General features: G+C 72.0%; 1 protein-coding gene across 1 annotated transcript; it reads right to left on the bottom strand.

Moving 5' to 3' along the window:
- Positions 1-1,201: 1,201 nt before the first annotated feature.
- LMF2 (lipase maturation factor 2) lies at positions 1,202-12,951 on the bottom strand. Its single transcript, XM_044429482.1, has 14 exons — positions 12,836-12,951; positions 10,127-10,380; positions 8,626-8,654; positions 8,039-8,235; positions 6,733-6,911; positions 6,179-6,317; positions 5,416-5,550; positions 4,971-5,076; positions 4,700-4,796; positions 3,833-4,015; positions 3,446-3,614; positions 2,991-3,102; positions 2,611-2,719; positions 1,202-2,351 (listed from the first exon to the last, which is right to left on the bottom strand). Exons 1-14 carry the CDS (start codon positions 12,933-12,935, stop codon positions 1,971-1,973), a joined length of 2,190 nt encoding a protein of 729 aa, XP_044285417.1. The 5' UTR covers positions 12,936-12,951; the 3' UTR covers positions 1,202-1,970.
- Between the last annotated feature and the right edge of the window lie 190 nt (positions 12,952-13,141).

Raw genomic sequence — 13,141 nt, 5'->3', positions numbered from 1 at the left:
GCCCCTTCTGACTCTGTTTCCCTGAATGGGCAAAGAGCCCGCTTGTCAGACCGAGGGCCACCTGCCCCGGTGGCAGCGCAGCTTCCCGCGAGGTCCCCCAGCAGGTGGGGGCAAGGCCCCTCCCTGCCCGGGCTCCTCGGCAGCAGTGCGTGCAGGCGGGCCAACGCTGGTGGAGGAGCCCGTGGCCAGCAGGGCCAGTGGTCACGGAGAGCCCCCTCCCAGGAATCTGTCCCATCCCCCTTAAAAGCCGTCCAGATTGCCGGGGGAGCATCTCTCGTCGGAGGGCAGCCTCTGACCGGGGCCCGGGGCCCGGGGCCGCTGGCGGGCTTCCCAGAGGCAGCCGGGGCCACGGCTCAAGCAAGATGCGGGACTACGGAAGCCTTTGGCCCAGACCAGGATCGATCTTGGGGTCTGCAGGGGAGTGGGAGCATGCTGGCCATACCAGTGCCCTCTGGGGGGCAGGGACCGCTCCCCTCCCCCTCGGAGGTCCATCCCGCTGGGCGGTGAAGCCCACGGCAAGCACCCGCCTCGTCACGAGAAGAGCGGGGCTCCTGCGGCCCCCGGCCCTCCTGCAGAGAAGCGGCCGCGATGCGGGGGAGCCAGGAGGCCCGTCTGCTCGCTCGCCCATACGGCGCGGGCATTTGGCCGTGGGGGGGGGCAATTAGAGGGCTGCACGGGGCCACTTGCCTGGACAGGGAGGCAGCTCGCCAGCCAGTCGCCCTCCTGGGTCCACGTTTACCACACTCCGGAAGCCCCCCCCGGGGAGCTTCCACGATTCCACGGGGCACTAAGCAGGCAGAGCCCCGGGTCACCGAGGGCGCTGGACAGAAGGCCCCCTGCTGCACGGCGGCCCTCCAGCCCCACCTGGTTGCACGTCCCCCCCACTGCCTGCTCTCTTGCTTCTCCATCCACCCCCGCCCCCCCGCCGGTGCCCTCCTGCCCTCTCCCGTGGAAAACAGCCCGGGGCACGTCTCCTGCCCCCCCCCAGGGCAGCTCACAGGGAAGAGCCACCCCAGTGGTGCCGGCCCCATTCCCAGGCCACTCCGCACCCCGGATTCCGTGGCACCGCCCCAGCCGCGTGTCTGCAGCACGAGTCCCACTCCGGGGGACCCACCTCCCCGGTGCAGTGGCCCGGGGGGACACGCCGAGGCACCTGCCGCACGGCAGTGTCCCCCACCCCGCACTCACACGCAGGCCCGCCGGAACGTGAAGGCTTTATTTAGAAAAGTATAGGCAACTCTTTCTGGCCCCGCGCAGCGCCTGGGGAAGGGAGTGGGCTGCAGCCGAGCCCTGGCTCCAGCAAGGCCCCCGCCCAGGGGCAGCCCTGAAACCCCCCGCCCCCATGGGCAGCGGGGCTCCGCAGGCAAGCGGGGCGGCGGGGGGGGCCACCGGGGTGGCTGCGACTGCTCCTGGTTCAGGGCTGCAGCACGGAGGAAGGGGCCTCGGGGACTCCTAGGGAAAAGAAGCCCCTTCTTCCCGGGGGGCTTCTGGCCACTCTCCCCCCCCCTCTCCAGCAGCCCAGTGGAAGCTAGTGCCAGAGCCAGTGGGCCTCAACGCGGCCACGGCCGGTCCAGCACGCGCCCCTTGGCACCCCCAGACTGCGAGAGGCCGGCCAGGGTGCCGGGCGCCCCGTGGCGCTGCGGCCCATGGGAGGAAGGCTGGCCCCCACGGCCTAATTCCCGGCCTCCACAGGAGGAAGGGGGGAGTGCAAGCCCCACGGGGTGCTACGGGGTGTGTGGGGGGGCGGACCCACAGCCTGTTTGTGCGGAGGGGCAGGAAACGGGGGGACAGAGGCAACAGCAAGGAGATCCTGAGAGAGACCCCGACCCCCCCCACAGGCACTCCAGGGCCACGCTGGGGGGGCCTCCCCCAGACGGCCGAGGGGGCTCCGCGTCCAGAGGGAGCCAAGCCCAGGCCGGCCGGCACCGCTCAACCTGCGCCCGGGAGTCGGGTGCCACCCGGCACGGCGGCTACTTCCTCTTCTTGGCATTGCGCGGCCCCTCCGTGGGGGCCTCTGCCGGGCCCCGGGGCCCCTTCTCTGCCACCGCCGCCGCCGCCGCCACCGCCTCCTTCTTCCGCAGCTGCCCGTTCTTCTCACCGCCGGCCTGCTCCCCGCCACCCCCGGGGTCCGCCCCCGGCTCTGCCCGCCGGGCGCTCCGGGGCTTCCCGCCGCTGGGGGGGCTGCCCCCGAGCAGCGCTGCGGCCACCCCCCGCAGGAGGCCGATGGCTGCCGCCGTGAGGTAGAGGGCCCAGATGATGGCGGGGCCGGAGTGCGAGGGGAGGGAGGCCCGCACCCACTGCAGTGCCGCCGGCAGGAGCCCGTCCGGGGGCCGCTTCAGGGGCGTCTTGTCCTGGGGGGGAGGGAGAGGCTGGTGAAGAGGGGCGTTTCTGGGGCGGGGGGCCCAGGCAAGGGCAGCACGGCGGGGGCAGTGGGGGAAGGCTGGGGCTGGCGGGGGGGACTGGGAGCCCGCCCAGCCCAGCTTGCCCTCCAGGAGGGCCCCCAAGGCACGTGCCCCGCTTGCCCCCGCCCCAGCATGCACAGGCCCCCCCCCGGGGTCCCCTCCACCGGCCCACCTTTTCCACGGGCCGCGGCCCCACCGCCCCGCTCACCTTCAGGTTGTGCTGAGCTAAGAGGGCGTCCAGGTTGGGGTCGCCCAGAAAGACCACGGGGAAGAACTCCTCGACCCACTGGCGCCTCCACCAGTTCTGGGGAAGGGACCTGCGGGGGGGGGGGGGCACTGTTCAGCCCGGCCTGTCCCGGGCCCATCGCAGCTGCCCCAGGCTCTCTCTGCCCCCGGCCCCCGGGAGAGGCTCAGCTCCGTCCTCGCTTTAGGCCGCCGGCCCTCCGTGGGCAGAGGCGAGGGAGGGGAGGGCAGGGCCCACGTGACCTGCCACGGGGCCAGCCACGTGGGATGGGCAGGACAGAGCGCCTCCCTCTCCGGTCAGGGCCCAGCCAGGGCCCCGGTCGCGCCCCCCGCGCCCCCACTCACCCGTCCTCGCTGCTCCTGGTGAACCAGTACTTGTAGAGCTGCGCCCGGATGTAGGTGGGCGGCCGGGCCGCGAAGGGGTACCCGGACTCCTCGGCCTGCACGAGGCGGATCACTGCGGGGAGGCGGAGGGGTTGCCGTGCGTCTGCCGAGAGGGGGGGACTCCCGCCTGGCCGCTCCCCAGGGCCACGGGTGGGAGGGGTGCCTGCCAGGGGCGCAGGCTGGCCTCCCGCAGCCCTCCCCCCCCCAGGAAGCTGTCCCAGCCGTGGGAACGTGTGCCCCTGATTTTCCTGGGAACGAGTTGTGTGGCGGGCCGGGGGTTCTTCTGGGGTGGCCACCGGGAGGCAGGAACGCCCCCTCAGCTGCAGGCACGGCAGCCCCAGGAAGCCGCCGGCGTCTCCAAAGGGGCCGTGGAGGCGGCCGGGCCAGCCCCTCGCCGGCCCGGCCCGGCCACTCACCTTCCGTCTTGCCCTGCAGGAGGCGGTAGACAAAGCTGGCGAACCAGGGGCTGTGGCTGTGGGGGCCCAGGGCGGCGAACCACATCTGCCAGTCCAGCCGGGGCTGGTGGGGGATCAGGACGGGGGGCAGGGCGCTGGTGTTGCCCGGCTTGTACATGAACTCGATCTCCTGCGGGAAGCAAGGGCCGCGTCTGGGCGGGCTGCTGGCTGCGGGCTGCTGGGGGGGGGGGGGGGGGGGGGGCCCTCTGCAGCCACAGAGCGGGACCCCAGGGAGCCAGGGGCGCCCCCGCCCCGCCCGAGCCCCGGAAGCTCTCCAGCGAGCCCCCTGCAGCTGTGCTCTCACGCTGCCCCCGACCCGACCCGACCCCACCGCCCCCGGTCCATTACCGTCCAGGCCTGCTTGTCGTGGCTGCCTTCCAGCACCACCTCGGGTCGCCCCCCGACTCCCGTCATGCGCCGGAAGAGCCCGTAGGAGTTGGCCACCTGGAAGCGGTCCACGGCCCCGAAGAGCTGGTGGACGCTGGGCCAGAGCCGCTCGTTGGACTCGTACTCGATGTAAGTGAAGGGCACCTGCAGGGGGAGGGGAGGCGGTGGCTGGTCAGGGGGCACGGCCCCCCGCCAGAGTCCCCCTGCGGGCCTGGGCACCCCTCACCGGGGCCGGTGGGACACACCGGGCCCCCGCAAACGGCTCTTCCCGGAGCGGAGCGGCAGAGGCCCTGCGGCCGGGGGCACAGTGCCTGCAGAGGCCTCCGGGGGGGGGCGACTCCCATTCCCATTACCCCCAGCTGGGAAAGACAAGCCGCCCCAGGAGGACTTCAGCCGCATTTAGTGCCAGGCCACAGCTCCAGGATCCCATCCGCTGGGCTGGGGCTGATGGGCGTCTGAGGCCAAATGCACCAGCTGCAAATCTGCTGGGGGTGGAGAGGCAGCCATGGAGGGGGTGGCCTGTCCGAGTGGAGGGGGGAGGGGGCCAAGAGCGACTCGCATGGGGGTTTCGCCAGGGGCCCGCTGGCGCGAGTCTCTGCCTGGTTCACACTCTCCAGGGGCAGCTGGCGCCTTTTCCATTCAGCAGAGCTTGGCCTCTGCCTTCGCTTAGCCTCCGGACGCTGCCCGGGACGCGCGAGTTGAGAAAAGCAGGACACCAACGCGCTGAAAAGTGCCTTCCGTTCCAAGCAAGGAGCCCCCGCGGCCCGGCCCTCCCCCTCCCCCCCGGCAGCGCCAGGCCTGCTCCCGCCTCCCCCTGAGGCCCCTCACCAGGCTGATGGCGAACATCCCCAGGGCGGCGGTGGCGAAGACGACCGTCTGCACGGTGCCCCAGAGCTTCCAGAGGGCGCCCCGGGCGCAGGCAGCGCTGGAGGGAAAGGAGCACATGCACCAGCAGCCGGGCACTGGGAGAGGAGGCACCCCTGGCCGGAGCTGGCCACCCGGTCACCCGCCTCACAGGGCCAGGCAGCCCGGGGAGAGCGGCTTGGGCCGCGTGCCCCCCACACCGGGCCTCCTCGCGGGGCCCCTGCCCGTCACTCACCGGTAGCCGGCCTGGAGGATCTCCCAGGCGAGGGAGAGAAAGCCCAGCCCCACGAGCGGGAGGGTCACCGTCTTCAGCCACTGCATGAACTCGTGGTAGGTGAATGCTGTGGGGAGAGAGCCGCCAGAGTCCTTGCAGGCTCCCCGCAAGGGGGGGCCCTGCATGCACCCCCACCCCACGTGCCAGCCTGCAGGCACCTGCAATGGGGAGAAGGGCTTGCGGAGCGGGGGTGCCCCCAGGCCTTGCCCACCCGGGGCAGGTGACCCGTGTCAGAGCGAGCCGGCACTGGCACCGAGGCGACAGCCAGGGTCTCGGGGCGGGGATGAGCCGGCCCAGCCGAGTGCGGCCCCCGAACCACGTTCAGGGGGCGTTAGCAGCACCTCCCATTCACTGAGCCCCACAGGGCCGTGGCGCCCCCGCTGCTCCCCCCCCCCCCGGCACCCCCCTGTCCTGCACACGAGCACCTTCTGCTCCCAGTTGATCTCCATCCCAAAGTAGCGGGTGGTCCAGTAGGCCAGGAAGCTGTAGGCGCCCAGTTCTGCCAGCGCAGACAGCACGGACAGCACCCGGGGGGGCGCGGCTGCGGAGCGGAAGCAGGGCAAGTGGCAGCAGCCCACGGCACATGCCGGGCCGCGTGGTCGGGCCATCCGCTCTGAGGGGACTTGGGCACGAGGCCGGCTGTGTTGGCAGCCGCCTGCCAGGAAGCCTCGCGGGAGGCTCTCGGGGGCCACCGAGGCGTATCTGAGGAAACGGGGAGCCTCCCCCCCCCCGGAGCCACAGGAGAGAGGGGGAGCCGGAGGGTCGCTCGCAGACTCCGCAGCCACCCACGTCTGGCTCAGTCCGCACAGGGCCGGGCCCCCCGTCCCACCCCTCTGCGAGGCCTGCTGGCGAGACGGGCCAGTCCCCTTGGCCTCCTCCGCTCGCGCAAGCCTCTGCCCGCATGGCACGCCAGGCGCATGCTGGCAGCCTTCGCACGCAGGGGCATCGCTCCGAAAAAGCGGCGGAGCAGGGGAAGCCAGCCGATCCCAGGAAGAGGCGGCCTGGCAAGCGGGGGGGGGGGGCTCCGAGGGCAGGAGAACCCTTGCTGGCCGGCACTTTGGGCCCCCATCCCATCGGCAGGCGAGCAAGCCTCCACCGCTGCAGCTGCGGCCCGATCGGAGGGCCCGGGGCCCTTGTCCTCCGAGGCAACGGGCGGCCCAGGCACTCACCCCCTGCCGCTTTCCTCCGGCCGTGGCCCAGCCACAGCCCCACATGCTCCTCGTCAAGCAGGGAGAAGCTCAGGACAATGGTCAGCAGGTTGAAGAAGTTGTAGTTGCCTGTGATCATGATGAGCAGCTGCAGGAGGACCTGGGATGGTTTGAAGCTTCGTGAGGGGATGCGCTGCCCCTCGGCTGCACCCACCCCCCCGCGCTGCCCCGCAGCTCCCATCCTCTCCAGGTGGGAACGAGGGAAGCTGCAGGTGCCCCCAAGCCAACACCGCCGGGCTGCAGCACCGCAGGGCGGCGCCCCCATGGCCGCACCACGTCTGAGGGGCACAAACGAGGCCCCAGCCGGGATGCCCATCCCAGGGGCGCCAGAGGGCTCGCCCACTCCGCCCCGGCTCAGCAGCAGCCCCGGACGCAGCGAGGGTGGTCCCCATTTCCCCGCCAGCAGCCAAGGACCGTCCCCCCGCAGCCACACCCCGGCACCCTGCTCCTCCTGAGGACCGGGAGCTTGCTTTGCGCCTCTCGGCAGGAGGGGCCCGCGAGGCACCCAGGGGTACCTGGCTGTAGAACGCGAACAGGCGGAGGCGGCGCACGGGCGCGAAGAAGAGCGGGGGGATGGCGATCTCGATCACGTAGGTGGCCACCACGCTGAGCTTCTGGAACCAGACGGGCAGCTGGTGAGCCAGCCAGGCCGCCGGGGTGGGGATGCACTGGGTCTCGTAGTGGTACGTCAGCGCTGGAGGGGGAGAGGGAGGGCGGGCGGGCGGGTGGGACAGAGGCCGCGCCGGGCCAGGGGGCCGAGGACAAGGCACTGCTGCGCCCCCCGCCTGTCCTATTCCAGGCCGCGGCCCCTCATTTGGGAACACTCTGGGCCAACTCTATTCCAGGCCGATTCACAGCCCCTCCTCCCGCACGCGCCCGGCATTGTGTGCCTGGGAGTACCCGATGCGCAGGCGCGCCCCGCCCTGAGCCGCCTCTCTGGGGGAACCCTCTTTTGGGGGTGCACACACGTTTTACACGTACTTCTGCAAGCTGGGGCTCCCCCAGGCAGGCCAGCAGCTCCCCCGTGCTTCTCTGTAACTCCCTCCAGGCGACCCCTGGCCTGGTAGGGCCGCCGCCTGCGTTGGCACCAAGCCCCCGCGAGGGCCCTCCTCTCCCAGTGCCCTGCTCCGCCGCTCGCAGGGCGGATCCGGCCACGGAGGCTGGGCTCGCGTGGCACGGGCAGAGGCGCTCAGGTCCAACAGCGAGGGATCCCGCCGCCGAGTCTCAGCCACACGGCTGGCGGGGGGCGATATGCAAGTGCTGTGCCAAGGCTTCCGCACGACTCACTTCGAAGGCCGCGACACCTGGCGCACCTGGAGGCGGGCGGGAAACACGCAGCCGCAGCCCCCTGCGCACGACGTGGCCGGCCAGCCATTGCCACGTTTCAAAAGGGCTTCTGCAACGACCGCCGCGTTTCCACGCCAGGAACACGCCCCTTCCCCAGACCTGCCCGGAGCCTCTCTGGGCAGCCCCTTGAAGGGGATCCCCTGCGCACAACAGTGCGCTGAGGTGAAGCCGCCAGGTGCCCCGGGTTTGGCTGGAGCGTGAGCGGACTTTCTGGGCACAGAACCGGCAACTGGCGCCTCAGTTTCTTGCTCACTTTTAACGCGCTTTGCTCCGAAGCAGAGCCATCGCTGCCCCGGGATCCTTTTTAAAATCGGGGCAGCCAACGCCTTCCGTTCAGATCCACCGCATCTCCCGAACGATCTCACTTTGCTGGCAAACGCCTGGGATCCACCGGGGAGACGGCATTCAGCTCCGGGTCGCGCTAGTGATGTGCGCGCCCACTCTGCGCTCGGGGCACCACCCCTCCCCACTCACCTGTGAGCCCCCACCAGGTGGGGCAGCGACTGGTGAGCTTCACCACCCCCGAAGCAAACATGAGCCGGAAGAGCAGCCAGCGCACCAGCCAGAAGGTGACCCCGTCGTGCGGACGCCAGGCTGTGCCTCGCCACTTCAGCAGGTGCAGGGGGGCCACCAGGACCGCCAGGAAGCCCGTCTCCAGCAGCAGGCTGTCCCTGGTGGAAGGCAGCGGGGGGTCAGCCCACGGGAGCCGCTGCGGGGGGCCCAGCGCTCGGCACGCCCGTGGTGCTCACCAGCAGTCCCACCGGAGCGGGGCCCAGCCGGCCCCCCTGCCCCCAAATATCCCTCCTGCCCCGGGTGACTGCCCTTGCGGGCCGCAGGGAAGTGACGTGGGGCCCAAGCCCTCCCCGCCATGGCTCAGCCCCTCGGGGCCCAAGAAGAGCACTCCGTCTTTCCCTTTGGGCCGGAGTCTCCACAGAATTAAGCGTGGAGCACCGAGCCCGTGAAATACGCCCGGCCCCGGCCCCGGCCATCGTCCACGACCTGAGCAGGAGGCCCCGCCCCACGGGGAAAGACCACACCTGACGGCCCGGAAAGCTACTTACCACTGGAAGTACAGGAACACCTGCCCGACCTGCGAATGGGGGTGCGGGGGGGAGAGAGAGAGCATGTGGATGGAGAGGCTTTGGCCGCAGCCACGCGGCGTCTGCAAGGGAGCTGCCTCCAGGAAGGGTCTCCGGAGCGAGCGAGCCGGAGAGAGGCGAGCCGCAGCTTCGCTCAGGGACCGGGCCCTCCCCTGGCGGCCCTCGCAGGGCTCTGCGGGTCCGGCTCGGCCCAGGCGCTCGGCCCTTCCCAACGCTTCGCTGCGGCCCCACCTGCAGAGGGCGGGACACACCGCCCCATCCGGGAGGGGCCCAGCCGCACCCCCCCCCCCCCGGTGCAAAGCCCAGCTCTCCGCCTGGGCCCACAGGCGGCCTTGACTCAGACGGGATGGCCTGGAAGCAGGGCCAGTGGCGGGGGGGGGGGGGCCTTCCCCAGAGCCGCCCTTCCCCCAGCACATCCAGCGGGAGCCACGCTGGGAAGAGCGGAAGGGAAAGGTCATCTCGCTTTCCCACGACTGGAAAGTATTCGGGGGAGAGCCACATTCTGGCCGAGCAGCCGAGCAACAGGGCTGCAGCCTGAGAGGCAGCGGGGGCGCCACTGCGGCCCCCCGGCACGGCTCCTCTCGTTAGCTGACACCCAGCCCTGTGGGGGGCCGCGGGGGGCGACCAAGCTGCGGCCCTGCTGGAAGGCTGGCCGTGCGAGCGGGGAGCCTCGCCACGCAGCCGGAGGGGCGGAAGGCACGGCCGGGCTGCCACGCAGCTCGCTCCCTCGCTCGCAACCGTGCCTTGAAAGGCAAGCGGGACCGAGGACGGCCGTCCGGCCGGTTAAAGGCAAGGGAGGATCCTCCAGCCCCACCGAAGAAAGGGGCTCTTGCACAACTGGGAAATGTTGGCCACGGGTCACAAACACAAGTGTGGAGGCCAAGCGTGCGCCCGAACTCTGGAGCCCGGGGCACTCGGACAGGACGCGACCCCAAGGCGCCCCCCACCTCCTGGGCCAGGTCGTGTCCCCCTCCCTCCCATTCGTTCCACCGCATCGAACGCTGCCCGTGCCCCCAGCGCCCCCCGCCCAGCTGCTCCCCCAGCCCAAGAGGGAGTTCCATGAAGTGGCCGAAAGAGGAACGGTTTTCTCCTCCAAGGAAGGGCTCCCCTGAGCACGGGATGCCTCCGGCAGGAGGGGCTGGCGGGCCCCGTCTCGCCCCAGGCGGGGCAGCGGCTGCACACCGAACCCCTGGAAGCTGGGTGCCCAAAGGGGCTGAAGCGTGCCCAGGCCCTCTGGGCAGCCTGGGAGATGCTGGCCAGCCCCTCCGGAGGGCACCCCGTTCCGTCCCTCAGCGCCACGTCCCCCAGCCCGCTCGATCATTTCGGAGAGGCCGCTGTGGCTCTACGGCCCTTTCCCCAGCCCCGATTTTGCCCGCCTCGGGCCCCCCAGGTAGGTCAAGCCGTGCACGGAGACCCAGGCACTGGCTGCGGGACACGTGCACCCCCCCCTGCGGGGGCATACCTGATAAAGCGAGAGGTAAAAGGCCCGGAGGAGCAGGAAGACGAGGCTGTCGCGCAGCGGCTCCAGCAGCAGGGCCCCCAGGGCGAGCAGCGCCCCCAGCAGGCACAGCAGCTCCATGCCTTGCTCCGTGTCCAGGCCCAGGTGGGGGCAGAACCACAGGAGGGTGGGCGAGTCCCGCAGCTGCTCCCAGAAGCCCTTGCCCGTGACGCGCAGCATCCTCCGGGCCGGCAGGATGCCGTCCCGCCCATAGAGGCCTGGGAGGGGGGACAGAGAAGGGGCGTCGGACGCCTGGCGGGGGGCACCGCGGCCTCCCAGCCCCAGCCGGCCCCCAGGTGTGTTGGGTGTCTGCTGTGGCCCCTGCCAAGCCCAAGCCGTCCCCAGTCGATCCAGTGCGATGGGGCCAGCTAGGGAAGAGGTGCGGCTGCAGGGCGCCGGACTGGAGGGGCGCTCGGTGGTCCTGGGGTCTGGACAGGGGCTTCGGGGAAGAGCAGGGCTGAGCGAGGCGAGGAGTATGTGCCACAGCTGGGGCCAGAGGGTCCCCCACTGAGGGGGAGAGGGCAGGGGGAGGGGTGGGGAGTTGACCTGCCTGGCACACACTCGCCTTCAGGACGGCAGGGCACGGGTGCGAGCCCAGCCGGCCTAGAGGACACCAGGCGGGGCAGCCGGCCTGCCGGCAGCCCCACCTCTCCCCCCTTCAACCCCTCCCTCAGACCCCCCCAGCCTCCTGCAGGGCCCTTGCTCCCTGCCTGCCGCCCAGGACCACGAAGGCCGGCCGCTCCAAGGGCCGGGGCCGCCCGCTTGCCTGTTCCACGCCAGCTCGGAGCATGTGGCCTGTAACCCGCCCCCCCCACCCCCCGTTGCTGGGCTGGCAGCACCTGCAGGTGACCACCCTTGGGGGCCGGAAGCCACACAAGTCCCCACCCCCCGAGGAGCACGAGGGCAATTCTATGGGCACAGCCAGCGTCCCGCCTTGGCTACAATCCAGCCCGGGCAGAAGCGGCAAGCTGAGAGCGTTCCTGCGGATCGGGGCCCCGCAGAAATGCCACTTCGCGCTACTTCGTTTGGTGGTGGGCGACAAGCGAAGGGCAGCCCCAGGGAGCACGCGGGTGAGTGGCTGGCCCCCCACCCCCAGCGACCCCCGAGTCCGGCTCGGCAAGCCGCAGCATCGCCGCCTTGTTTCCCGACCGAGCTGCGGGCACGGGCTGCGGCGCCCGTGCCCGGGGCCAGGGACAGCCACGCCACCCCTCGCGGCCGAGGGGGAGCAGGGGACGTCCCCGGGGGGAGCCCGGCCGGCAGGAGCTGGCTGCACTTTCTGGCACGGCTCCGGACGAAGGGCTGCTCTGCTCCCGGATGCCGAGGGAGGAGCTGGCGGGAGCCAGAAACGGGAAGAGAAACCGGAGCAGGGAGGGCGGCTCTCCCCCAGGCCAGCGGGGCGAGGGGGGGCGGCAGGCGGGCGAGGGGGGACCAGCCACCAGGGCTCCGTGCTGCCGCGGCAGTGCGGGGCGGGAGGGGGCCGGCGAGCCTGCACCCCTCGTCCTGCACAAGGGCGGGCCTGGCCTTCGCAGCCCTGCTAAGTGCCACGTGGACGGACGGGGGGCCGGGGAGAGGGGCCCGCGGGACTTCCCGGCCTGGCCTTTGGTGGGGGTCGGCCTCCTCTGCCTGCAGCTGCCTGTTCGGCTTTCCCAGGCTGGGGATCATGGGAGCCGTGGTCAGGGGCACTGAGCGAGCATCTGTTGGAAGGAGGCTTTCGTGCTGCGTAAATCATTGCACGGAGCGGGCAGGGGTGGGGAGGGCCACGGGTGCAAGCCGCGTCCGCAAGAAGTTCCACTCATTTGTACGCTCTGCCACCCGCAGCTCGCGAGGAAGAGGAAGATGGGAGTGGCACAGGCGAGCCCTCCACAGGCGGGGTGGGCACCTCATGCCCTCCGGACGCTCTGGGATTCCAACTCCCACAATCTCTGACCACTGGCCATGCCGTTTGGGGCTGATGGCAGTTGTAGTCCAAGCCCACTGGAGGGCACCTCATGGCCTGAAAGAGCAAGCGCCCTGCGCCCCGCGCCCCCTGCCCCAGCAGCAGCCCCGCTTGCTGCCACGGATCCCCCCCCCCCCCCGAGTACTCGGGCAGCAAGGCGCGCGCTCGCTCTAACGCAAGGGTCGGCTGCAAGGTGCCGTCCAAATGCGTTGGACTACAACTCCCATCAGCCCCAGGCAGCGGGGCTAATGGCAGCGGCTTCCAGGAGTTGTGGCCCCGAACAGCTGGAGGGCTGCAGGCCCGGGAACCCTGTGCGGCTAGCAGGGGCGCCCGACGTCGCCGCGCCGCCCGGAGCAGCGAGCAGCGCGGGGAGGGTCCCGGGCGCCCCCGAGCCCTGCCAGGCTGACGTGGGCCCGCTGCCTCCGGCTCCCGCGGGCGCCGAGCGGTGCAGACGCGCCGAGCGCACCCTCCGGGCAGGAAAACACCCCGCGACGGAGCCGGCGGCTCTGCCATGCACCCGCCGCTCCGGCCCACGGAAGGTGCGGAGCCCGGCAGCCCGTCCCGCGCAGACGGGCAGGAGCGCGCCCGAGCATGTGCAGAACGCCGAGCGCCCGCGCCCCAACCGGGCCGCAAGGATGAGGCTCCCCCGCGCCCGGCCCGCGAGAGGCTCCGGGGCCGCGGGACACGAAGGGCGCCCCGCCGCCCCTCGGCCCGGGCGGCCCGGCAGCGCGGCTCACCGGGCAGCTGCACGTAGAGGGAGGCGAAGGCGGCGACGTAGGCGGCGGCCAGGCCCGCCAGGAACAGCTGCCGCGGCAGGCGGGGCGGCTCGGCGGCCATGGCGCTGCGCTCGGCTCGGCTCGGTCCGGCGGGCTCGCTCGCTCGCTCGCTACAATGTAGCCGCTCGCGGGGCGGGCGCAGAAGCTCGGCCGAGGCCGCGGATTGGCCCGGGCGCGCGGGCGGGCGGGCTGCGCCACACCCCGCCCACGCGCGGGCGGGGCCCGGAGCTCGGGGGCGGGGCCCGGGCGTGACGTCATCGCGGCTCG

The sequence above is a fragment of the Varanus komodoensis genome, unplaced genomic scaffold, assembly GCF_004798865.1.
Source record: "Varanus komodoensis strain SLA01 unplaced genomic scaffold, ASM479886v1 scaffold1, whole genome shotgun sequence".
NCBI classification, from domain to species: Eukaryota; Metazoa; Chordata; class Lepidosauria; order Squamata; family Varanidae; genus Varanus; species Varanus komodoensis.
Note: the sequence above shows the minus strand (reverse complement) of the source record. Positions and strands in the feature narration are given on the sequence as shown.